Source organism: Rhinoraja longicauda, chromosome 2 (assembly GCF_053455715.1).
Source record: "Rhinoraja longicauda isolate Sanriku21f chromosome 2, sRhiLon1.1, whole genome shotgun sequence".
Lineage (NCBI taxonomy): Eukaryota > Metazoa > Chordata > Chondrichthyes > Rajiformes > Arhynchobatidae > Rhinoraja > Rhinoraja longicauda.
Genome location: NC_135954.1, coordinates 69,419,603 through 69,446,555, shown reverse-complemented (window position 1 = coordinate 69,446,555; position 26,953 = coordinate 69,419,603). Strand labels below are relative to the sequence as shown.

General features: G+C 39.6%; 1 protein-coding gene across 1 annotated transcript in view; it reads right to left on the bottom strand.

The window, feature by feature from the left end:
* The window catches only part of chn2 (chimerin 2), a 227,343-nt gene that overhangs the window by 11,991 nt on the left and 188,399 nt on the right, over positions 1-26,953 (bottom strand). Inside the window, exons 7-10 of the mRNA XM_078428520.1 lie at positions 23,937-24,014; positions 15,650-15,734; positions 6,380-6,553; positions 174-251 (exon numbers count right to left, since the gene is read on the bottom strand). Coding sequence (XP_078284646.1) covers positions 174-251; positions 6,380-6,553; positions 15,650-15,734; positions 23,937-24,014 — 415 coding nt within the window. The remainder of the gene's footprint in view (positions 1-173; positions 252-6,379; positions 6,554-15,649; positions 15,735-23,936; positions 24,015-26,953) is intronic.

The window sequence follows — 26,953 nt, the reverse complement described above, 5'->3', positions numbered from 1 at the left end:
ATGTTGCTATCACTGAATGTTCAAAATCATGTACAATAGTTCACATATGGCTAATCAAATGACTACAAATCTGTCTAGTGTGGCAATGGGAAAATTTGCAAAACCCACTGATTTGAAATGCCTATTTTGATTTGTATTGTAATTAAAAGCAGGAGATTAAATGCTCCACTCACCTCGATCAAATGCCATTTTAACATCTTCTATGTGCTCAGTAAATCCAGACACCCTGTAAAGCCCCTCAGATTTCAAACCTACGGACCAAATGGAAATTGGTACTTGATTAAGTGGAGCCTATATGCTGGAAACAATAGTTAATAAATAAAGACACAAAGACGTTTCAGGTCAGGGCACTTCAGGCTATTTGCAGTTTAAACACCTTTTTTTGTCTGTATTTTAACATTGGGAATAAAGTGACTATCCAGATCTTGGCTTTCATGGGGAAATTGAGGGACCACATAGATCCCCCTTTCATTTCTGTTATTTTTGTTTCTGCATATTGCTTATGCAGGAATCCTTCATGTGTAAAGCTTATTACTTATTCCCATTTTGTCTATTTTACCTATTGGCTCATTTAACATTTTCTGATAAAATATTGTGCAGAAAGTTTTCAACATATTATGGATATTCTCTGCATTAGAGTTCTGATATTCATGCCAGGCCTACTACCTTTGAAGTCTAGTCACCCATATTCCCCACTAAAAACCTATGCCCTCTGGTTCTTGATTCCCCAACTCTGGACAAAAGCTTGTGCAGTTCCCTTCTCGAATCCCCTGAAGCATTGTAAAGTATTGGAAGATTTTAGTTATGGGGAGAGATTGGATAGGTTGGACTTGTTTTCCCTCAAGTGAAGTTGGCTGATAGTTGCCAAGTAAAATTATGCTGCATGGATAGGGAAGAAAGTCAGAATTTTGTTCATATGGTCGGGCATCTGAAACAAAAGTGTACATGTTTAAATGGATGGAAAGGGAATCTAAGGGCAAGGTGAGAGAGTAATTGATATCTGGAGTACTCTACCAGAGGAGGTGGTGCAATCACAGTTTGAGAGGCATTTAGTGAGACATTTGAACAGGCAAGACGTAGGAGAATCCTTGTGAACTCCACGTGAAAGCCAGACTCAGGGTACAGGTTAAACACAAAATACCCTCCAACATACCCAAGGACACCATTATTAACAAAGAACAACTTTTCAGGTTAACAACAAATGTTGCAACAGGCTGGAGTAACACAAGTATATCCCTGGAGGAGTTTTGGAAACTGAGTAAACTATAAAAGGAAATTAGAAGGGCAAAAAGGGGCCAGGAGATAGCTCTGGCAGATAGCATGAAGAACAATCGCAGGAGATTTTATAAATACATAAGGGGGAAAAGGGTAAATAGAGAGAGAGTGGGACCCCTCAGGAATCAAAGCGACCAAGGAGTTTGTGGACTGGTGCCAGCGGAACCTCCTCCGGATCAACGCGGGGAAAACCAGAGAGATGGTGGTAGATTTCCGCAGGCGCAGCCAGGTCCCCCCGACACCAGTGAACATCCAGGCAATGGACATCGGGAGGGTGGACTCATAAGTACCTGGGTGTCTACCTCAATAGTAAATTGGACTGGACAGAAAACACCAAAGCGCTATACAAAAAGGGCCAGAGCTGACTTTATCTGTTAAGGAGACTCAGGTCCTTTGGAGTGTAGGGGGCACTCCCAAGGACCTTCTACAACACGGTGGTTGCATCGGCCATTTTCTATGGAGTGGTCTGCTGGAGCAGCAGCATCTCAGTGGCGGAGGGGAAGAGACTCGAAAAGCTGGTCAGGAAGGCCAGCTCTGTCCTGGGTTGCCCCCTCGACTCAGTGCAGGTGGTGGGAGAAAGGAGGATGATGGCAAAGTTAACATCGCTGCTGGACAACGACTCCCACCCCATGCAGGACACTGTCACTGCACTGAGTAGCTCCTTCAGTGACAGACTCCTTCACCCCAAGTGTGTGAAGGAGAGATATAGAAGGTCCTTCCTTCCCGCTGCTGTGAGATTGCACAACCAGCACTGCTCCCAGCAGAAGAGTCAACAGTAACAGTTAAGGAATACACAATAAACTGATGACAATTTATCCTTGTCTTTACATTTATTTATAATAGAAACATAGAAACATAGAAAATAGGTGCAGGAGTAGGCCATTCAACCCTTCGAGCCTGCACCGCCATTCAATATGATCATGGCTGATCATCCAGCTCAGTAACCTGTACCTGCCTTCTCTCCATACCCCCTGATCCCTTTAGCCACAAGGGCCACATCTAACTCCCTCTTAAATATAGCCAATGAACTGGCCTCAACTACCTTCTGTGGCAGAGAATTCCACAGACTCACCACTCTCTGTGTGAAGAAATGTTTTCTCATCTCGGTCCTAAAAGACTTCCCCCTTATCCTTAAGCTGTGACCCCTGGTTCTGGACTCCCCCAACATCGGGAACAATCTTCCCGCATCTAGGCTCTCCAACCCCTTAAGAATTTTATATGTTTCTATAAGATCCCCCCTCAGTCTTCTAAATTCCAGCGAGTATAAGCCTAGTCTATCCAGTCTTTCTTCATATGAAAGTCCTGCCATCCCAGGGATCAATTTGGTGAACCTTCTCTGTACTCCCTCTAAGGCTAGAATGTCTTTCCTCAGATTAGGAGACCAAAACTGTACACAATACTCCAGGTGCGGTCTCACCAAGGCCCTGTACAACTGCAGCAGAACCTCCCTGCTCCTATACTCAAATCCTCTTGCTATGAATGCTAACATACCATTCACTTTCTTCACTGCCTGCTGCACCTGCACGCTTGCTTTCAATGACTGGTGCACCATGACACCCAGGTCACGTTGCATCTCCCCTTTTCCTAATTGGCCACCATTCAGGTAATACTCTGCTTTCCTGTTCTTGCCACCAAAGTGAATAACCTCACATTTATCCACATTATATTGCATCTGCCATGCATTTGCCCACTCGCCTAATCTATCCAAGTCACTCTGCAGCCTCCTAGCATCCTCCTCGCAGCTAACACTGCCACCCAGCTTCGTGTCATCCGCAAACTTAGAGATATTGCATTCAATTCCCTCGTCCAAATCATTAATATATATTGTAAATAACTGGGGTCCCAGCACTGAGCCTTGCGGTACCCCACTAGTCACTGCCTGCCATTCCGAAAAGGACCCGTTTATTCCTACTCTTTGCTTCCTGTCCGCCAACCAATTCTCTATCCACCTCAACACTGAACCCCCAATACCGTGTGCTTTAAGTTTGTACACCAATCTCCTATGTGGGACCTTGTCGAAGGCCTTCTGAAAGTCCAGATATAACACGGTTCTCCCTTATCCACTCTACTATCCTTGAAAAATTCTATAAGATTCGTCAGACATGATTTGCCTTTCATAAATCCATGCTGACTTTGTCCGATGATTTCACCACTTTCCAAATGTGATGCAACCACATCTTTAATAACTGACTCTAGCATTTTCCCCACTACCGATGTTAGGCTAACTGGTCTATAATTCCCCATTTTCTCTCTCCCTACCTTTTTAAAAAGTGGGGTTACATTAGCTACCCTCCAATCCTCAGGAACTACTCCAGAATCTAAAGAGTTTTGAAAAATGATCACTAATGCATCCAGTATTTCTGGGGCTACTTCCTTAAGCACTCTGGGATGCAGCCTAATGAATGATCTTTTGCTATCCACGTTGCTGCTGTAATACTGTCAATTTCCCTAGTGTGGGACGAATAAAGGGATATATTATATTATTATTTTTATAAGTAATTCCGAAAGCAGTAGAAATACTGAACAGAGGGCAAAACAGGGGAATTAGTATTTGGAAATAAGGAAATAGCAGAAATATTATGTTGATGCCTTCAAGGCATCGAACATTAACAATAGAAGTCATTAATTAAAGATAAAATGGAGGGGTGGAAAGAGGTTAAAAAATTATCACTGTTGAAAATGTATTGGGCGAATCAGTGGGACTAAACCTGATGGGTTGCATCTGGGGTTTTCAGAAAGGTGGCTGCAGAGCCAATAGAGGCATTGCTTTGGACCTGTCAACATTTTCTAGGTTCTGAATGGGTCCCAGCAGGATTGTAAAATTGTAAATGTTACTTCCTTGTTCAAGAAAGGGAACAGGCAAAATAGAGGAGGCAGCAGTCCAATTTCAGTCAATGGAGAATGCTGAAATTAATTATTAAGCAGCAGCAGGACATTTGGAAAGTCAAAAAGCAATCAAGCATAATCAACATAATTCCACAAAATGGAAATTGTGCTTGACAAATTAAAGGATGGGACACAAAGAATGCACATATGCATTTGGATTTTCAGGAGGCAACAAAAAAGATTTTACATCAAAGGTCACTGAACAATCGAGCAGTTTGTAAAGTTGGGGTAATATGGACAGGGAATTGGTTAACTAACAGAAAACACACAAATGGGTCATTTTAATGTTGGTGAGCTGTAGCTATCGGCTTACCACATGGATAGTACTGGGCCTCAAACTATCAATGACTTTGATATCGTTTATTGAGTTTAGCAAGTTTATTGCAAACAGGTTTTCTGACAATACGATAATAGTAAGAAGGCAAGTTGTGAGAAGTTTGCAAAAAAATTGGACAGGTTAATCAGTGGATAAAGAATATGGCAAATGGTATGTAATAAGGGGAAATTGCAACATTATCCACTTTTTTTTGGAAGAAGAGGATTTGTTGAAATGAAGAGAGCTCACAGAATGTTGCCATCAGAGTGTCTGGGTACTAGAAGGCTAGCATGCAGATGAAGCAAGTAATTAGAACTTCCTTTATTTCAGAAGTAATAGAATATCAAATTAAATGTGTCTGCACAGGACCTTGTTAGACTACAAATGGATTACAGTATAGATCTTTGATGTGCTTAGAGAGGGGGAAAAGAGAGAGAGAGGGGGAAAGAGAAAGAGAGAGGGGGAAAGGGGGGGGGGGAAGAGAGAGAAAGGGGAAAGAGAAAGGGGGAAGAGAAAGAGAGGGGGAAAGAGAGAGAGGGAAAGAGAGAGAGGGAAAGAGAGAGGGGGAAAGAGAGAGGGGGAAAGAGAGGGGGAAAAGAGAGAGGGGGAAAGAGAGAGGGGGAAAGAGAGAGGGGGAAGAGAGAGGGGGGGAAGAGAGAGGGGGAAGAGGGGGGAGAGAGAGGGGGGAAGAGAGAGGGGGGAAAGAGAGAGGGGGAAGAGAGAGGGGGAAGAGAGAGGGGGGAAAGAGAGAGGGGGGAAAGAGAGAGGGGGAAAGAGAGAGGGGGGAAAGAGAGGGGGAAAAGAGAGAGGGGGAAAGAGAGGGGGGAAAGAGAGAGGGGGGAAGAGAGAGGGGGGGAAGAGAGAGGGGGAAGAGAGGGGGGGAGAGAGAGGGGGGAAGAGAGAGGGGGGGAAGAGAGAGGGGGGAAGAGAGAGGGGGAAGAGAGAGGGGGGAAGAGAGAGGGGGGAAGAGAGAGGGGGGAAGAGAGAGGGGGAAGAGAGAGGGGGTGAAGAGAGAGGGGGAAAGAGAGGGGAAAGAGATGGGAAAGAGAGAGAGGGGGAAAGAGAGAGGGGGAAAGAGAGAGGGGGAAAGAGAGAGGGGGAAAGAGAGAGGGGGAAGAGAGAGGGGGGAAGAGAGAGGGGGGGGAGAGAGAGGGGGAAGAGAGAGGGTGGAAAGAGAGAGGAAAGAGAGGGGAAAGAGAGAGGGGAAAGAGGGGAAAGGGAGGGGGAAAGGGAGGGGGAAAGGGAGGGGGAAAGGGAGGGGGAAATGGAGAGGGGGAAATGGAGAGGGGGAAAGGGAGAGGAGGAAAGGGAGAGAGGGAGGGGAAAGAGAGAGAGGGCAAAGAGAGAGAGGGCAGAGCGAGTGGGCAAATAGAGAGTGGGCAAATAGAGAGGAGTGAGAGAGAGAGGGGGGAAAGAGAGAGAGGGGGAAAGAGAGAGAGGGGAAAGAGAGAGAGAGAGGAAAGAGAGAGAGGGGATAGAGAGAGAGAGAGAGAGAGGAAAGAGAGAGAGGAACGAGAGAGAGGAGAAAGAGAGAGAGAGAGAGGAGAAAGAGAGAGAGAGAGAGAGGAGAAAGAGAGAGAGGAGAAAGAGAGGAGAAAGAGAGAGAGGAGAAAGAGAGGAGAAAGAGAGAGAGGAGAAAGAGAGAGAGAGGGGAAAGAGAGAGAGGGGAAAGAGTGAGAGAGAATGACATGAGCGTTTGTTGGCTCAAAGAGCAGTGAATGGTTCATTAGTTGCAACTGAACAGTGAGTAAAAACAGAGAAGAGGGGAATGAGAAATTCTGGGACAATAAACAAGCCTTCATCATGCTCTGCAAGCCAACAGATGTCTGGTAAATCATGTCATTATAAATGTAAACCATAATCAAAATCATATTTTACAACTGTGCAAGAGTGTGCCCAAACCTCGTGCTTCGATCTCCTGAATGCATATGTCCACAACCATAGGTCTCTGTGTGTTGTGTGCTTTTACCAGCGTTGTCAGGTCACAACTGTACACCTTCTTGATTCTTTTGAGGTCAGGCTGACAGTCATTGGGTACAAATTTCGAACACTGCTTATGTACATTCAAGCCACAATCTGAAACAACAATAAATGCAGGTATAAGTGCAAGATATTTTAACTTAGAAATACTTACTGCACTATCACACAAGAGTACTAAGTTTGTAAAATTGTTTAGAGGTCCAGTACCACGAGAACATATCCTGAATCATCAAATTATACATTCAGTATTGACCAGTTCATGACAAGGCAATATTGCACAAAATGCTTTCAACTTTCAAGTAAGCTTTCAGTAAGGAGGAATTGCAGTAAATATCTGACAATCTGGTATGCTGAGGACTTTGGGAAGAACTGGACTGGCAGACTTTCCAAACTAATGAATATTTCCATTGATGATGCTACTTTAAATGACTTATTTAAAAAAAAGTTGCATAGTAAGATAATAACATTTCCAGTAAATCGGGATGGTGGAAAGCTAGCTCGAGAACTGGAACTTCACAAGTGGAAAGAGAGCAATGAAGCCGGCCCAATATTGAGTGGAAAGGGAGTGTAGCAAATATTACCTGTGAGTCAGATGCTGAAACATCAGATTTCCAAATAGTCAGATATCGGAATTCTAATGTAGGGGAGAACTTTTCCATTTATGCTTTCTATAAATATTTTTCATATTTTCAAACAATGTGGCAGGAGGCCATTTGGCCCATTGAGTCAAATCTGATTTACAATAATCACGAGGCTCTTTCTTCCACATATTTTGTAACCACTTTCACTCACTTTTCCATAAACTGTCCCATTTTTTTCTGGCAATCACATGTAACATAAGCAATTTACAGTGGCTAAATAACCTACCAGCATATCTTTGAGAAGCGCGAGGAAAACAGAGCATTGGAGGAAACCCATGTGATCACGGGGCGAACAAACTCCACGCTAGAAGCACGGCAGTGCAGCGGTAGAGTTGCTGCCTTTCAGCGCCAGGGACCTGGGTTTGATCCTGATTAAGGGAGCATGGAGTTTGTACGTTCTGCCCGTGACCTGCGTGGCTTTTCTCTGAGATCTTCGGTTTCCTCCCACACTCCAAAGACGAACAGGTTTGTAGTTTAATTGACTTGGTATAAATGTAAAAATGTTCCTAGTGTGTGTAGAACAGCGTAAGTGTATGAAAATCGCTAGTCGGTGCGGACTCAGTGGGCCAAAGGGCCTGATTCCACATTGTATCTCTAAACTAAACTAAACCAGATTGAATCCAGCCTGCTGGAACTCAAAGGCAGCGATATTAAATGCTGTACCACTGTGTTGCCCACTGCATAAATAGATGGATCAGTTTTGCTTGTCCAGAAAGAAAGAGTTAAGTCTAGGTAAAAGATGGAATATAGGAAATCAAAAATAGCCTATAAAGCAAGCAGGATTACATTTCACCTGTATTATAACAAAGGTAGAATAAAGAGCTATCAGTAGGTCAATAGTTTTTTTTCAAACCTTTTTATACACTACAGGGTAAAAGGGCAAGATTAATTTATTTTAATTTTTTTAATTCTGTTTCATGCAATTATTTTTTGTTTTTTAAAGGATTAATATTACATTTTAAAAGAAAATATTGACCTACTGGCAGCTCTTTATTCCAACCTTGCTACAATACCGGTTAAATGTAAACCAGCATGCATTAAAGGCAAATTTTAAACTATATGTACAACAAAATTGTAACAAATAGATGGTTTCAGATTTATATGATATATTTTACTGCAATATTATATTCATGTTAAGAAAAAGGATCTCATATGCAATTCACACTTCATGAATCTGCAGCAAAATTGAAACACTTCAATTGATAAAGGGGAATGAGAAAGTATTCTGTAGTTCAAATTGTGTTTTGTTTCTAACCAGTGATGTGTAACACATGACTGAGAAACTTTAACTTTTTTTTAGCTCCTATCAGGCCAATTAAGGCAGTCCTAAATTTTCAAGTTTCTCTTGTTTGCACAGTAAATTTCCATTTCAGGCAAGTTTCACTTGGCATGAAAAGCAGTTCTGCAGGCTGACAGAATACTCCTTATGAAAATGCAAATGGGACCAGATGTAAATAGGGATGTACAAATGTTTAATTATAACAAATTCAAACACTTTTGCTCGTATGTGAATGTTACCAAACCTGGGAATACCAAGTTTGAAACCTTAATACACAGAGAATGAAGGTAAATGGAAATTCAAATCAAAAATATCATGCTGCATTTTAAAAAAAAATTACTCAGGAACTGTGTGCACATAATGACAACATTTGAAGAACCAGGAAAACAGGTTGAAAGTCAACAGTAAGACTTTGCTTTTAAACAAAGCTAACAATTCCTAATATTGGCAGGGAATAGAAAGAAGAGAGGGAACCTCGGAAGCAAGCTACAAATGCAACAGTTATATTGGTGAACTCTGTGATTCTGGATTTAGTCAGGTTTCTCAAGACACAAATTAGGTTGGATATAATTCTGGAGATATTGTCACAGGGACGTGACTTCTACTATCTGCCCCACATTAATAATCACAGAACATCTTCATCTCAGTTACACACAATGCTAATCCCACCTTGTACCTTACTTCATCAATATGGAACCGGATCCCAATAGCTGGATCATTCCCAGTGTGCGCAGTGTAGTTGCTTGCCCACACAAGTCGCAGAGTTGAACTACATTTCTGCAGTCACTTGGCACCCAATACCAACAGTTTCAACATTGGGATGCAATGACAGAAGGTATGGGACAGCATATGGACAGACTTGATGGCAGCTTAGGCTACCAGAAAGCTCCTTTATAGTTTTCAAGTGTCTCCAGTTATCAATCAGTTGAAAACAGTGGAACAAATATAAAAAATTAAGAAACACAAACTATCGTAATTAATGAAAAGTATTAAAGCACATTGAAACAAAAGAAAGAAACCCCCACCACTAAATTCACATTTTAGATGGTCAGTAGATTCATTTCAGTGGTGCCAGTTGTGGCTGGGATAAAGCTGAGGAGCCACATACAAAGTATGGCTGGCCCCTTGGGTCAAAATTTTACTAAACTTGGAGCCAGAGAGCCAGCGCTGACCTGCACAAACCCCACTTTCATTCAGAAATGTCACAGCGTTGCAGCTGGCCAGTGATCCTCTGTAATCCTGCTGGCTGGCTGGCTTGTAGCAAATTTCAGCCCAACAATATAATCGAGTCCAGAGCTTTCATCTACTATGGTATGGGTGGAAGCATTTTCTTCAAGCACAGATTAAGTGTCAAATGTTTTCTGGATCCCATGTATCTTAACAAGACAGTTTGGATCTTCTAATATGGTAAAGGTCCCAAGGTACTGTATTTAAGTTGGTCAAAGATACAAATGTGATTTCTGGATTGTGTAATGTCTGTCCACCCCTTCCTCTAATTAAAATATGACACAATGCCACATCAGGAAATGTCAAGGCCGATGAAGAAGGAGCTTTAAAGCAGCGTCTTAAAAGGAAAGTGGGGCTGATGGTGAGAATTAAAGTACATACACCATCAGCAGCTTAAAGCCAACTCTACTTGAGCAATTACATTTGGGGATGATCAAGAGGCTGGAATTAAGGGAGTGCAAATATAATACTGATCTGAAACAATGTACGGTAGGCAAAGTTACAAACAGGCCTCCAGAAGAATGAAAATGTTAAAATCAAAGCATTGTTTGTACATCAACTAGTACAGGTTCCAGTGTCCCTAAGGCAACGTGGAGTTGGAGCAAACTGAGATAAAGACAGCAGAATTTTGGATAAGCATAAGCTTAGTGTGTGAAGACAGGTTTACCGCTGTACTTCCTTTGCATCCATTGATCAGGTTATTGTGCAACATTGGTGCACAGCTGGCATTGCTACTATCTCACAGCTGCAGGGACTCAGATTCAATCCTTCCACTGGCGTTGCTTGGGCAGAGTTGCCTATTCTCTGTGTTGGTACGAGTTACTCCCATGTGCTCTGGTTTCCTCTTTCCTCAAAGACACATTGATAAGTGAATTGTAAATCGCCCATTGTGGAGATAAGTAATAGAATATGGGGAGAAATTGTTGCGGATGTGAAGATGAATGAGTTGCAGGTAAAATGAATGGGAGATTGAAATTGCTCTGTACAGCCATCAAAGACTCGATGGGTTAAAGGAGACTCCTTCTACGTCATAATGAAATATGAGAAGTTGGGAGGTAACAGTTATGGGTTATTCAGCAGATGAGGTACATTGGGAGGCATTCTTTATGTTATTACAAGGTTGTGTACAGTATGGGACATACAAGTAATAGAATTAGACACCTGTAATAATATATCATACTTGACTTTTGTTGATGAATGACTTTAATCTTCCCCAATCCAATTTTGAAAAGTCATGCCTATACGCATTTCCTATCTGTAACACACGACTTGATTTTGTAGTTGTTTTAATTTAACTACTTGGTATTTGAAATTCCTGCATTTCCTGTTATTATGGGTTGCAACTGTGCAAGTCTATCATGTTGTGAATGAATTACCTGGTGACCAGCTGGCTTTTGTGTCGCCTGGAAAAAGAATGTTTATAGTCTTACACTGAAAAGCTCAAAATTCCCCGCCCATTATTTTGTCTTCTATAAAAGATTTCTTTCTTTCCCCACGTAGTTCTAGTAACTTCTGTACCATTCTACTCTCTTTGCAATTAAATAATGTAGCAACATCGCAAAACATCTCTTGCAAAATAAATGAAACAAAATAGATCAAAATTATGGAAATCCAAAAAAAAGATTCTCTATCAACTTAATTTCATGGAAAAGATTATGTTCTTATCATAGTTCTGCACAATTATTCAACAAGGCAGAGGTGATCTCACAGGTTATGGAATATTAGAAAGCCCCCACACCAAAACAATGGTTATCCAATCTCTCCTTAAAATGCAAGCCCTCCAATACAGGCAATGGTTCCGTATTTCCCTTCCATCCTCAAAACGAAGTTTTTCTGTTAACATCCTAGATCCAGATGAACAGAATAGCTATTAAATTAAATGCTCTTAATTACCTGTTAGTTTAAAAAATCTATCTTACGCCTTTTTTCATTTCTCTAATGCTACACTTTAACCCTATTCCACTGAGGAAGCAATCAGTTCTGATGGAAAGACATCAACCTGAAATGATTAGAGAGTTGCCCTCTCGACGGGGACGGTTTATCTTACAAAGCAATAAGTTTTTATTTCATTTTGTGATGTTCCCTAGCCCTCTCCTATCATCCTCTCCTCGCCTTTCCTAATTTAAGGGACACTCTCCTGCTGCACATTGGATCAAGGCAATGTAAAAATATTGTGTTAGTTTTTGTTTTGGTTTCTTTTACATTGTTATACTTCTCTCTTTCAAATGATATAGATTTTAAGACTGCTCCCTACAGTATTTTTACTGTAAAAACATAATCCAAATAAAAACAAGTTTGACTTGTTATAGTCAAACATCATTTAAACAGTACAATTGAATATCCCATTTCATGTTTGCTGAAATCCTAGATAAGATTTTTAGTAAAAGGCCTAAAGATGCTAAATAGCTGTCTTAAATCTCATTAAAAAATGTTTTCCAGAATAAAGACCGAAAAAGCTGTCATTATTACTTTCTATATTCTTTAATTATCATTCAGAATACATTTTTTGGATCTTGAGAATAAGAACACCAATTTCCTCAATCTGAATCTACAATGGCATATTTCGAACTATATTAGTATAATTCACCAATTTTAGTTGCTTGTACGTACATCAATGAAAATCAAGGATAGTTCCTGGAAACTAAATGTTAATTACATTTTCGCTGCCAAAGTCTGGTCATGCTGGAGCCAACAAATCTTTGTGTCTGAAAATCTATTAATGGGGATTGGATGATTCAATAGGATTCTGTGAATCCTATTTAAGCTGTGAATCCTATTTAAGCCCACCCTTACAGAATATATCGTTATTTCTATTATAAGAAATACAAATTACATTTTTAATTTATTATGTTTATCAGAAAAGTTGTTTTGAAAAAGAAACTAAAATAATGTACTGGAAATAGAGATTTGTAGTTTTACAGCATGGAAACAAGCCCTTTGACCTAACTTGTCCATACCGAACAAGATACCTACCTGGTCTAACCCCACTTACCTGCATTTGTCCCATATCTCTCTAAAATCTTTCATATGCATGTACCATGCCAATTTTAAAAAAAACAGTAATTGTACCTGCCTCTACCATCTGTTTGACATTTGTTCCAAATATCCACCCGTGGTGTGCAAAACCTGCCTCCAAGATCCCTTTTAAATCTTTCCCCGCTCACCTTTATCTTAGGCCCTCCAGCTTTTTTTAGACTGTGTTATCCTGGGTAAAGACTGCGATAATAGAGTCATAGAGACATACAGTATGAAAACAGGCCCTTTGGCCCAACTTGCCCACACTGCCCCTATCCTATCCTACCTATGCTCCTTATAATTTTATAAATATCCAAAAGGTCACCCTTCAGCCTCCTTCACTCCAAGGAACAGTGCCAGCCTGCCTCGCCTTAAAATACAAGCCCTCCCTCCTTTCCAATCTCTCCTTAAAATACCAGCCCTCCTGTCCAGCAACATTCCTGTGCATCTTTTCAGCACCCTCTCCAGCTTAATGACATTCTTCCACTCAACCACCCTATCACCAACTAGATTCTAGTCCTGATCCACGAGCTATCTTTAATCGAACTTTACTTTGCACTAAACATTATTCCCTTTATCTTGTATCTGTACACTGTTGACAGCTTGATTAGAATCATGTATAGTCTTTCCGCTGACTGGATGGAACACAACAAAAAAGCTTTTCACTGTACCTCTCCGTACACGTGACAGTAAACTAAACTAACCTAAACTAAACCCATAGCAACCCGATCTGCACACAACATTCCATATGTGGCCTATCCAACAATTTGTATCTAAAAAACAAAGTGCTGGAGAATCTCTGCCATGAAGGGTTGTTCTGAAACCTCATCTGTGGAGGGAGATTGACCGACAATGTTTGTAAACCAGAAAATTAGTATCAGAAAGTACAAATTAGGTTTAAAGAATGTACAAAAGCACCAGAACAGGCAGCCCTCCCCTGTGCTCTCCAACTCAATCATCTACTGGTTGGTCCTGTAGATTGCCCTCCTTTTAACAGCTGGAAATGCCACAAAAGGGTGGAGAAAAGTGTGCATAAACTCCTGTAGTTTTTCAGGGGCAGGGTTGTTATTCTGCAGTAATAACACACCACAGGTTAAGAATATTCTTCTGAATGCTCCGATTCCCAGACATTTCTGCTATTTTAGTCCAAAACCAATGAATAAGTACAAAATGTTCTGTGCTTAGTTCAGCGTAAAGTCTGAAATCATCAGATTGGAGAACTGTAATAATTCTCAAGATCTGCATTTAAATGAATTAAACTGTTTTAACGTGCCAAAATTTCCTTCACAGAGCGAAAGTGCCAATTCAGCTTCCCAGCAACAAAATCACAAAATTGCTTAGAATTCCTTAAATCCCACTTCCCTGAGGTGGTCATCCTTCAATACATTGCCCTGCCCTTTGCATGTCAAGCTGCTTGTTATACAGTATTGCAACGAGCATCTAAAACAGTGAATATCCACCCTTGATATTGATCAGTTGACCAAACTGAATCAGCAGTCAACTGCACCAAACTCACATATTTTATCAACTGCAGACTGCCTTAAAAATTTAGTATTATGGACTTTAATGGAACTGAACTTTAAGTGGTGCTCGGTGCTATTTGATATACAGGTTTGGTACAAACGATCAAGGATACATTTTCAATTAAAATATCACTGCACTAAAACGTCATCAAGAATAAGACACTCAAATTCCCATGGAAATACTGCTACTGTTGATATATTACTAAACCAGTTATTCCACCCCACAATTACTTCCTTGTGATACGCCCTCAAATGTAATTTAAACCAATTAACCTGGATCCAACTTACAACCAGTTCCAAAATTGTTGAAAAAGGCTACCTTCATGCATGTAACTTTATCATCGTTCTAGCAGTTTAATCATTTACTGGAATCTTTAAAAATGAAGAGTGCTTAATCCATGTGCAGTCATCTCTCACCTTATTTCTGCTGGTTCAGTAAATTTTCATCGATGGTTGTGTAAAATAAAAAACAGCTATTTATTTGTGTTGTAGATGTTAAACTGACCAGCAATAAAGATGACTAGTCATAAAGCTTTTCATTGCGTCAGTCAAAACCCTACAGTTGGTGAACATGTTTGCTCTTTTAGTTATAGAATAGGTTCTCAGAAGCCGTCATTCTCAGAGCTACAGAATAGGTCTGAAGAAGGGTCTCTACCTGAAATGTCACCTATTCCTTTTCTCCAGAGATGCTGTCTGACCAGCTGAGTTACTCCAGCTTTTTGTGTCTATCTTTGGTTTAAACCAGCATCCGCAGTTCCTTCCGACACATCACAGGATACAACTACTCAAACTGAAAATAAACACAAAAGCTGGAGTAACTCAGCGGGTCTCACAGCATTTCTGGAGAAAAGAAATAGGTGACGTTTCGGGTCGAGACCCTTCTTCAGACTTAGAGTCAGGGGAAAGGGAAACAAAATAAATCTGTATGTATGCATCCAGTACCACTAAATATTTAAAAGCAGATCAATATGGGAACATTATAATAAATGTTGAGGGGTCCTTCAAAATTTGGCAAAAAAAACAAGACAGACACAGAAAAGGCACTTGATTTGTTTGTTTAAACACAGCATGCAAATAATAGTGATCTAAAATAGCAAGATTAAATTATTTTAATGACGTTTGTTTTGTATATCAAGTAAAGCCTTTGAACAAGTTTGCAGTTCAGTTTCTTCAACAGTATAAGAAAATAACTGCAGATGCTGGTACAAATCGATTTATTCACAAAATGCTGGAGTAACTCAGCAGGTCAGGCAGCATAGTCAGTCTGAAGAAGGGTCTCGACCCGAAACGTCACCCATTCCTTCTCTCCCGAGATGCTGCCTGAACTGCTGAGTTACTCCAGCATTTTGTGAATAATTCTTCAACAGTACCTCCGATAACTAATACAAAATATACTTTCATGACAACAGCAATTTTTCAGCACATACTTTAGACTTTAATAATTAACAAGTTTTTAAAAAAATGGAGCTTAAGGAGATGAAATTATAAAAGGAAATGTGGATGATACCTGAACATCTCACTCCCTGAGCTATCAGGCCCCACATAAAGTTGGCACAGAATTCACACCAGTGAGGACCTCGGAATGTATGGACCTGCAAAACAAAGATGGACAAAGTGGTGAAGATGGACAGATGGCACGACAGATGGAACATACAAAGGCAAGGGTCACAAAGCACCCAGCAGGGATCGACACATGAAACCAGTTTTATTGAACAAAGTTTTTACACAAATTTCTCCACAGCTGGCTCCAAGAGTTACAACTTTTTTTCAATTTAACAACAGTGCTATTCGTATGCATCACAATTCATTTTTGATTTAAATTAGTATCTTGGTTTAGTCTAATCACAGACAAGGTTGTAAGAGTTAGTGAAATAAACTCTGCTGCTTGCAAGAGAGATTTAACATATCCTTCATTAAACACACCAAATTATTTCTCAAAGATTATCCAAGAGTAGATGAAATAATCTTTCTCTTCCACAATGGCCAATCTGCAATTACACTGTTCACAATTAAACTTCTGACTTTCAGCAATGATGTATTTTTGTAACATGCAGGACATTACACTTATTTTTGCCTGGTGAGATTGAATCAGATTTATTGAATTCATATTGACAATCATCTATTCGAGGAGCAACACCAATCAAATGCATTACAAGTTATTGATGCAATATGATTTGTAAAAGAGTCTTTTCAGATTGAGAACACCTGAACTTTTAAATATAGAGGTAAATGATGATAACTAAGAAGGCAGGGAGAATAATTGGCAGATTCAATTAGTTTTGTGATATGGCAGTGATTACAAAATATGGCTCTGCATATTTTCATACCCTAGCTCAAATTTAATTCAAAGTCACACAAAGTAATCCCAAAGAAATTAAAATAAAAAACCCCTCCAAATGCTGGAAATCTAAAATTAGAACAGAAAATGCTGGAAAAACTCAGCTGGTCAGGCTGCATCGGTGAGAAGGGAAACAATTAACTTTTCAGATCAAAGGCCCTTTGCCAAAACTAGGAAAGAGAAAAAAGCTTGTCAACCAGCATCTATAGTTCCTTGCTTTTACTATTTGGATACTGCAGGAAGGGTGGGTGGGTGAGGGGGGCTGTCTCCAATAGGTTCAAACTGGGTTGACTATGGGGATAAACTGTAAACAAGATTATCTGGTAAATGGATGAATGCATGTAGTTAGATGGCAAGAACCTAGACAAAAGGATGTAGGAGTCGCAAAATGCAGTGCAGGAAACCTTGTCTGGCTGGTCAGTCTGCATGTCCTTCACTCCCAGAGAAAGAGAAGAAATAAAGGGGGAGATTTAAAAAAAAAAGCAAGCTGAGCTAATATGGACGACTGATACAGAAAATCTACAATTACATAAAGTTATACATTGAGTCAATATTGAATTAAGGCGGATACAATGTGCCCAGACAGAAGATGAGCTGCTGTTTCTCAAGCTTCCATTTGATCTTATTGTAACAGTGCAGGAGGCCACTGCAGGGTGGGAGGTAGAATGAGAGTGGGAGAGAAATGGAGAATTAATGTGGTTGGCAGAAGTTCAGGGTCAACTTGCAGACTGAATGCCCGTGTTCTCCAAAGTGTTTACCCAATCTGTGTTTGATTTCTCCATTGAAGAGGAGACTACACAGTGAATACTGAATGCAGTATAATAAAAGCTCCTGAAGAAGACAACAGCTATTTAATCAAGAGACTGCCTAACCAGCCACCTCAAATATTTAATGACATTACTTTCATTGAGTTTCCCTGTCATTAACAACTGGGCCGCCAAATGAATAGATACTCATCTGGTTCAGCCACATAAATATTGTGGCTATAGGAGCAGATCTGAAGCTGGGTATCCTGTGAGTATGATTCACTTCCTCATGTCGTAAAGTCTTTCCACCCTCTACAAGACACAATCCAGAAGGGTGATGGAATACTCTCCTAAATGAGTGCAACATTAAATCAAGCCATTCAAAAGAATCTGGAGCAAAACAACCTGCCTGCTGACACCCCATCCACCACCCTAAATACTTTTTCTCCAGCTGCAGTGTGTACCTGATCCACTGAGTTCCCCAGTAACTCGTATTTTGTTCCAGATTCCAGCCTCTCATGTCTCCAGTTTACATCTGATGTAGGTTAATGTGCTGAATATTTCCAAGTTATTTCAGATTGCCAATTATAGCATTTTTTTTGAATAATCATATTATCCTGCATAACTACATTTCATCTTTACTTTCAAATGTTAAATACTTTTTTTGCTAAACACCAAACTCTTAGTCATTTCTGTTCTTATGAGATTAATTGTTCAGGGAAGAAAATGAGGTGGATGATATCAACCATCAACAAGAGAATGGGAAAGTAGGAAAGATGATGTGGCAACATTTCTGGATTGAGGAATTACTTGATGGCCATTCTGTCTAGATTTCCTCCCCCTTAACATGAGCATTTAATGGAATATATGGCCCCATTCCAATTTATAACATGTTTGTAATTTTGAAATATGTAAAATGTATACAAAAAGCTTTTTTATGCTTCTAGTCTCTTTTATACTGTAATTGGACCAAATATCGCCAATTCTTAAACAATTTATATATGGAATATAAATAAAATATAAATAGAATATAAATAAAAGCCAAGGCTTTACTGAGTGGCAATGCAGGTTCAAGGGATTGAGTGACCTTCTCTTGTTTCTAATTGTAAGTTATAAATATTAATTATTGTATTATTACACTAAGTCAAACTGGGTCAGAGCCAGAAGCAAAAAAGTCAGCATGAAGATAACAATAATGTTCACTGACAAAATTACATTAAATGCTAACTATGTTAAGAATCTGTACAGACGATCATTGTCATTTATAATTTTCTGGTTTTGTTTTTGGGTTAAGGCAGTAACAGGGGAGAAATGCAGCTATTCATGAAAAGTCAATTAAATAATTTTGAAAGTCATGGCATTCATCATAAAATACTATTTATCAAGATACTATTTTAATTCTATGAATGCTAACTTCATGGGTCTTTGAAATAATAAGCATATTCATACAGTGGACATTCTACAAATGAACTGTAAATGCGTATGTGTTTCATGAATTTATACTGGGAAGAATGAATGTATTGAAATAGGGCATTTTCACTTCCTCGGGATGTTACAAAGTACTTTATAGACAATTAATTATTTAATATAAAATTATGAAGTTAAATGCAGCAAACCATGGTAAACAGTAATGTCCTATAAAATAACAATAAATGTTCATCGTGGGATATCTTACAACACTCAGGGCCCAGTTTTAGATCTTATCTTATCAATGGCATCATGGAAAATCTGGCTGCTTTGGTTTATCTATGATGTATAAATAATTCTATTATAAATTGAGGAGTTGGGGGTGGGCAGGAGCAAAGAGGAAAGGTCAGGGCATTGTAAAGGAGGTGGGGGAGGTGGAAATGAGAATGGAGATGGTAGTAGAAAAAGACTTAGGGAAGTGGAGGTAGGAAGATGAGGTGGAGAAAGAAAGTGAGAAAGATAAAAGATGAGAAAGATAGAATTTCCATGATCATTTTTTAACACTAACGCACAATGAATGAGTATGCTGCATTCGCTTAGATCTGTATTCATTTGAAATAGAGATAAGATTTGACCATTCAGTCCCTCATGCCAGCTCAATCATTCAACATCACAGCTCATCCTTTACCTCAGCGTCCCTTTCTGCACTTACCTGACCTCATTTGATTCCCTTAATGTTCAAAAACTGTCAATCTCTCTTCTGAAAGTAGACAGAGACTAAGCTTCCACAGCTCTCTTCGATAGAGAACACTTTTGAGAAATACATTTCCATGCTTGAAAGGCCATACCCTTATTTTCATTGTGTGACTACTGATTCTTGACATCTCTGCCAGGAGAATCATTTTGACAGCATTTACCCTCAAGCCTTGTACAAATTTTGTATGTTTCTCATTCTTCTAAATCTAGTACTCCAGCAAGCTGCCCTTTTAACTTTTAATCTCAGACTGTTTAACTTCTCCTCATAGGAGAATATCGACCATCCCAGGGGTTCATCTGGAGAAAGATGTTAGCACTCCCATGATTCCAAGTATATTCTTCCTTTGGGATACAGGTTGGCGGGACTGTCATATGTTGAAAGACTGGAGCGACTAGGCTTGTATACACTGGAATTTAGAAGGATGAGAGGGGATCATATCGAAACGTATAAGATTATTAAGGGGTTGGACACGTTAGAGGCAGGAAACATGTTCCCAATGTTGGGGGAGTCCAGAACCAGTGGCCACAGTTTAAGAATAAGGGGTAGGCCATTTAGAACAGAGATGAGGAAATATTTTTTCAGTCAGAGAGTTGTGAATCTGTGGAATTCTCTGCCTCAGAGGGCAGTGGAGGCCAATTCTCTGAATACATTCAAGAGAGAGCTAGATAGAGCTCTTAAGGATATCGGAGTCAGGGGGTATGGGGAGAAAGCAGGAACGGGGTACTGATTGAGAGTTTGAAAGTTTGAAAGTTTATTTGGAACCCCTGATAGGGTGGCATGTGACGAAAATGGGAGGCGGGGGAGATATTTCAGAAAAGTAATGAGCGGAACTTCTTCTCCGGAAGCTCTTATTCACAAAAAAAGGAACTATAACACAGAAGGTCCTGCCACAAAGCACTACTTCACCTTTTAGTACCAGGGTGGCACTTGGCAGTAAGTCAACCTCAGCAATCCACAAAGTACATACTTACTGTGTGGGTCTGTGGTAAACCTACATGGAGCATTGGTGGCAGCAAGTTCTGGGCCACAAAACAAAAACTTATTTTAGTTTATTTAATTTAGTTTAGTTTAAAACTAAACTACTTAAAGTTCTGTACAGCATCTGATCCTGCAACTTCTTACTTCTCATATCAGAACCTGAGTCTCCGGCGCTGCATTCGCTGTAAAGCAGCAACTCTACCGCTGCGCTACCGTGCCGCCCTATTCTTCTCTTTTCAAAGTGGAAAATTGAAATAATTAATGAAAGAAAATGTAAAATTTCATGTTAAAATGGTCACCTACACCTGAAATGGATGATTAATTTTAACTGAGTCCATGGTATTTAGTGAATCATTGAGCCTTTCTGCATAATTGGTGGATTCATTTACGATGTAAGCCAAGTGTTGTAACAGAAGCCATGCAGCAAGGTACAATATATCTGTCAGATTAAATATGATACACTCATTAACTGCAGTTATATTAAAATGATATATTAAACTGCGTGAAAATGTTCAATTTAGTAAAAATATCGAAACGTTAATGATGTTCAAAATTACATTAATAATGTTTTGAAAATATTAATTCCCATAATTACAGGTAACGATAATGTAATTAAATGCAGCAGCATGTAGTGGAACACAATAATGCAACACCGACAAATGGTATAAATTTAGGCAGTAACATTTTGTGGGGATTAAGCTTCAAGGAAGTAAAGTTCCTCTTTCATCTACGCCGAGTTGTGGTTTATTAAATTATTACCAATAAAATATGAGTAATGAGCTGCGAGAATGATAAGATGCCATGTTTTTGGTTAATTTTTGGTTTATTATGTATAGAAATGGCCATTTAGTATAAAGATAGTCAGTATTTCCTTTGTTTTCTGTAAAACACCAATCTGCAATGTTATGGAAGGAACTGCAGATGCTGGTTTAAACCGAAGATAGACACAAAAAGCTGCAGTAACTCAGCGGGACAGGCAGCATCTCTGGAGAGAAGGAATGGGTGACGTTTTGGGTCGAGACCCTTCCTCAGTTACTCCAGGTTTTTGCGTCAATCTGCAATGTTATTTCATTTACAATATACATTAATGACTTAGATTAAGGGATTAAAAGTAACATTAGCATATTTGCAGATGACACAAAGCTGTGTGGCAGTGTGAACTGTAAGGAGGATGCCATGAGGATGCAGGGTGACCTGGACAGGTTGTGTGAGTGGGCTGATGCATGGCAGATGCAGTTTAATGTGGATAAATGTGAGGTTATCCACTTTGGTGGTAAGAACAGGAAGGCAGGTTATTATCTGAATGGTGTCAAGTTAGGAAATGGGGAAGTACAAAGAGATCTGGGTGTCGTTGTTCATCAGTCACTGAAAGTAAGCATGCAGGTACAGCAGGCAGTGAAGAAAGCTAATGGCATGTTGACCTTTATGACAAGAGAAGTTGAGTAAAGGAGCAAAGAGGTCCTTCTGCAGTTGTACAGGGCCCTGGTGAGACGGCACCTGGAGTACTGTGTGCAGTTTTGTTCTCCAAATTTGAGGAAGGACATTCTTACTATTGAGCGCGTGCAGCGTAGGTTTACTAGGTTAATTGACGGAATGGCGGGACTGTCGTATGTTGAAAGACTGGAGCGAATAGGCTTGTATACACTGGAATTTAGAAGGATGAGAGGGGATCTTATTGAAACACATAAGATTATTAAGGGATTGGACACTTTAGAGGCAGGAAACATGTTCCCAATGTTGGGGGAGTCCAGAACCAGGGGTCACAGTTTAAGAATAAGGGGTAGGCCACTTAGAACAGAGATGAGGAAAAACCTCTTCATTCAGAGAGTTGTAAATCTGTGGAATTCTCTGCCTCAGAAGGCCGTGGAGGCCAATTCTCTGGATGCATTCTAGATATAAGAAAATAACTGCAGATGCTGGTACAAATCGAAGGTAATTATTCACAAAATGCTGGAGTAGCTCAGCAGGTCAGGCGGCATCTCGGGAGAGAAGGAATGGGTGATGTTTCGGGTCGAGACCCTTCTTCAGACTGACTTCTTTCTAGATAGAGCTCTTAAAGATAGCAGAGTCAGGGGGTATGGGGAGAAGGCAGGAACAGGGTACTGATTGTGAATGATCAGCCATTGAATGTCGGTGCTGGCTCAAAGGGCAGAATGGCCTACTCCTGCACCTATTGTCTATTGTATTGTCTATTTCATGGTTCTACTGCCACAATGATTGTTAAAACGTAGACTGACTATATTTTGCAAACAACTCTGCAAGAGTGAAATACTTTGGATCTTTTCCAAAGATGTTTAGCTTTAATCAAGCAATTCAAAAACATCAAATTTTGATGGAGAACACAATCTGAAGGAGCAAAAAAAAACAAAGATTTTACATATGGATCATGATTGCACTGACAAGAGGATAATCACGTTGGTTTGGTTAGAAATAATCAGCAATTGCTTTTCAGAGAACGCACCAATAGTTTTTTATTCTCCACACAATCAACCACAATGCCAGCTCTTCTCATCACCAGACTAAACTCCAACTTGGGATGCAGAAGCAATGACAAATTAGCAATATGAATGTTGAATCACATGAGAGAAGTTAAAACAGATGTAAAGAATTTATTAGCAATGTGAATGTTGAAAGACAAGAGATGAATTAAAGCAGGTAGAAAGTATTTGTTAACCACACAATTCAAAAACAATGTCCATTTAAAACTGATATTCTAGAGGCCCATCACCAATTGTCCAAAGAGACTGAGTAATAGTGTGATTCCACACCGATATCTGTGGTGTAAGACAGTAAGTCTAAAGTAACTGTACTGCACTAAAAACCAGGACAGACTTAAACAATCAAATTACTCTTTCTGTGATACTTCAGAATATTAGTTTAAGCATGCTTCGCCATTCATTGTGCTTGCAAGAATGCCAATCATGAACCACCAAACAGAAATGTGATTAGTTACAAGATAAACTTTACAATTCAGTTGTTTGCTTTAAAAGAGCAATAAATCAGCATGATACTTTAAACCACCAAATGAACACAAAGGTGTGGTAGAATTAGACTGTCGTCCAAAGTTCCTTGCATTCCTGACTTTTCAGTTTGAATCACATCTCCGACAAATTTACGCGGACAAGTATTTCCATCATCAAGAGATGGCAGCTGCAGTGGCTGTGCTGATTTCCAGCACATGCCAGCAGATCACCATTGCTTTACAACTTTCTCACAGAAACATACTTCAGCATCTGGTGTTTAACTTTTAACCTATTTTTAATCACATACAAATAGAGACTAATATAAAGCAACACTGAAACTGCCCCCCAATTTCAAAATAAAACAAAAACAGATTTAAATTTTTAAGCTAGTTAAAGCAGCATAAACATGTTTGAAATCTCAAATATGCTTTGTTTTCAACTATAGTTCTGCCTCTCATTGTTTTATAAAAAGACTAAACTGGCAGTGAAAGTAAATTTGCATGGCTTCAAATCAAATCCAAGCAAGGATTTACTAATTACAAATGGAAGATGTCATCGCATTCAGCAATTTAAAGGCAAAAATCTGTTAAAAAAAATAGCCTTACCTTAAAATTGTGAGCTTTCTCATAATTGAAGTTGTTCTCATTTTGTTTCAATGCAGCTCTTCTGACAAGTGAGGTGATCTGTGAATAGGCAAAAAGTTTCAGAGGTTGCCATAACATTGTATGTTTTCTACCCATTTTCATCCCTAGTCCCACAGCCAGCAGTTCTTGTTTCTTGTCCTTTTTATTTCCGTGCACAACAGGAGGATGTGTCTGTTCACTCTCCAGCCACAGTTTCTGAGATGGCATGGCGTTAGGGTCCCAAAAACGTTCTCTATCCTCTGAGCTATTAAGTTTTAAACGTCCTCAAGTTTGCGAAGCAGCCGCTAATGTTCGTAATCAAAGTGGCAGCAGCTGCGCTCCATTCTGCTGAGACCTCAGGCATGTGACTTGAATGGGCTGTCTTGTGTGATGGAAGGGGCTTCTACATTTGAAAGAGCCTTTGCTAAAGGTCTGTGTGAGCACTCAAGGCAGACGTGTGCTGCAGACAAAAGCTCACATTCATGAACTCTACAAAACCTTGGCAACGGTTTCCAGACAGATGTTGAAGAAACTTTAGGCAGGGGTAGTGGCTCTGCACCCCAAGACCACAGCAGATTTCAAAGAGCTGATCCATTCTACATGGTACCACATTAAAGAAACTAGTTCAAATAACACTGGTCTAACACTGTATCCAATTGCACAGCAAATCAGGCACAGGAGTTGTGAGATCTAATAATCAAAGCATAAGATTAAATTGCATGAAAAAAGATCTACTTAAGGTAATCTTTTATGCAATTCCTTTTGATATCCTCAGGAAATTAATCTCCTTTAAAACACCAAATTGAGGATTAACAATGCTCTACAATGTCTTTTTAAGTTATCTCCCCATTTAAGCATACAGTTTTACATGTTAAAATGTGTTGCTATGTCATCATTAACATTTAATTTACAAAATTTAACGTTTAATAGGAGATTGTCTACAAAATCCAAGATTTGTTACTATGTTAAAACTATTATGCACAATAGTTCTGCAGTGCTTTCTTCAAATCTAAATATTCAGAACAGGACAGATGTAGGACGGGCAAATATAAAGTTTCTTATGGATATAACTTGTGTTCTAATACATCTGGACACATATTGGCCTAGATGTATTGATAGGATTGGTACTAATGCTGGGATAAACATCACAATAAAATCATATTCTGAATCAGATTTTACTTTCCATTCTTCATTTCAAAATTCAGAAATCTAAATTGTGATTTGCTTCATTATTAAGTGGACCCTGGATGGATTTAGAAGATAATCTTTATACTAAAACTCTCATTTGTTAGTTTGCTTGTTCCTGAACTACCGCCAAAACGGTACACGATAGTGCAACAATTTTAGGCTCACCTTACTCACCGTCGTCCCTTTGGTGCTAATGGAAGAAGCTTCATTGAAATTGGTGTTATATTTTTCAAGTTATTCACATTTTAAAGTTTAAATCTAACAGTGCAGAATATAGTATTACAGCTGCAGAAAAAGTGCAGGTAAAAAAGTACAAGGGCCGCAATGAGGTAGATTGGAATGAGGTAGATTTCAATTAGTAATTCGTTTTTTAAAAAACTGCACATAAACATGAATGAACTAAAAAGACCAGTAAGGTTGATTTGAAAACCAAATGTCCTTTTCTTCACTAAGGAATAACTCAGGTTGCATTTTATTATCCATGTTCAAATATTTGCCCTTGAGGTCTCTGATGTCCTGTTAATACAGATCACTAAATATCAAATAACCACTTTATCTTCCACAACTGTTTTTGAACATGTGTCAGCCCCAACAATAAGTTGCTTTTCTGATTATAGGAGGGAAGAACAGCCAAGTCCTAATCTGTGCACATCTAGTGTTATGGAGAGTCAGAGTCATGAAGCATGGAAACAGTCCCTTCAGCCCAACTTGCCCTCACCGACCAACATACCCCATCCACACTAGTCCCATCTGCCTGCATTTCGCCCACTAAGCCTATTCTATCCATGTAAAATGTTTTTTAATCTTTGTGATAGTTCCTGCCTCAACTACCTCCTCTTGCAGCACATTCCATATACCTACCACCCTTTGTACAAAAATGTTGCCCCTCAGGTTCCTATTAAATCTTCTTCCCCTCACTCCAAACCTATGTCCTTTGGTTCTTGATTTACCTGTCGCATTTACCCGATCCATTCCTCTCATGATCTTATAAACATCTATAAGATCACACCTTATCCTTCTGCGCTCAAACTCAAGCACTTGAGTCCTGGCAACATCATCATAAATCCTCTTTGCACTCTTTCCAGCTTAATAACACCTTTCCAACAATGGGGTGACCAAAACTGAACACAATACTCTAATTGTAGCCACACCAAAGTCCTAAACAACTGTGATATGTATGACCTCCCAACCTCTATACTCTGACTGATGAAGGCCAATTTACCAAAAGCCTTCTTGACCACCTTATGTATTTATGATGCCACTGTCTAGGAACTATGTGCCTGCACTCCTAGATCCCTCTGCTCCACCACACGTCCCAGGGCCCTGCCATTCACCGTGTAGCTATGGCCCTGATTCGGCTTCCCAAATTGCAAATCCTCACACTTCTCTAACATTAGATTCTGCCAACCAGTCCTCAGCCCAACAGCCGAATTGATCAAGATCCTGCTGCAATTTTTGACAACCATCTTCACTATCTACAATACCATTCTCTTTAGTGCCTTCTGCAAACTTGCTAATCATACCTTGTATGTTCTCATCCAAATCTTTGATATAGATGACAAGCAACAATGGACCCAGCACTGAACCCTGATACACACCATTAGTCACAGGCCTCCAGTCCAAAACAAAACCAACATTTCTCCATCACCCTCTGCTTCCTTCCATGAAGCCAATTTTCCACAATCCTTGAAAACCTTGCTGAAATCCATTTATACAACATTTACAGCTCTGCCCTCAATCTTTTTGGCAACATCTTCAAAAAAAATCTGATTTGTGAGACACGATCTCTCACGTACAAAACCATGCTGACT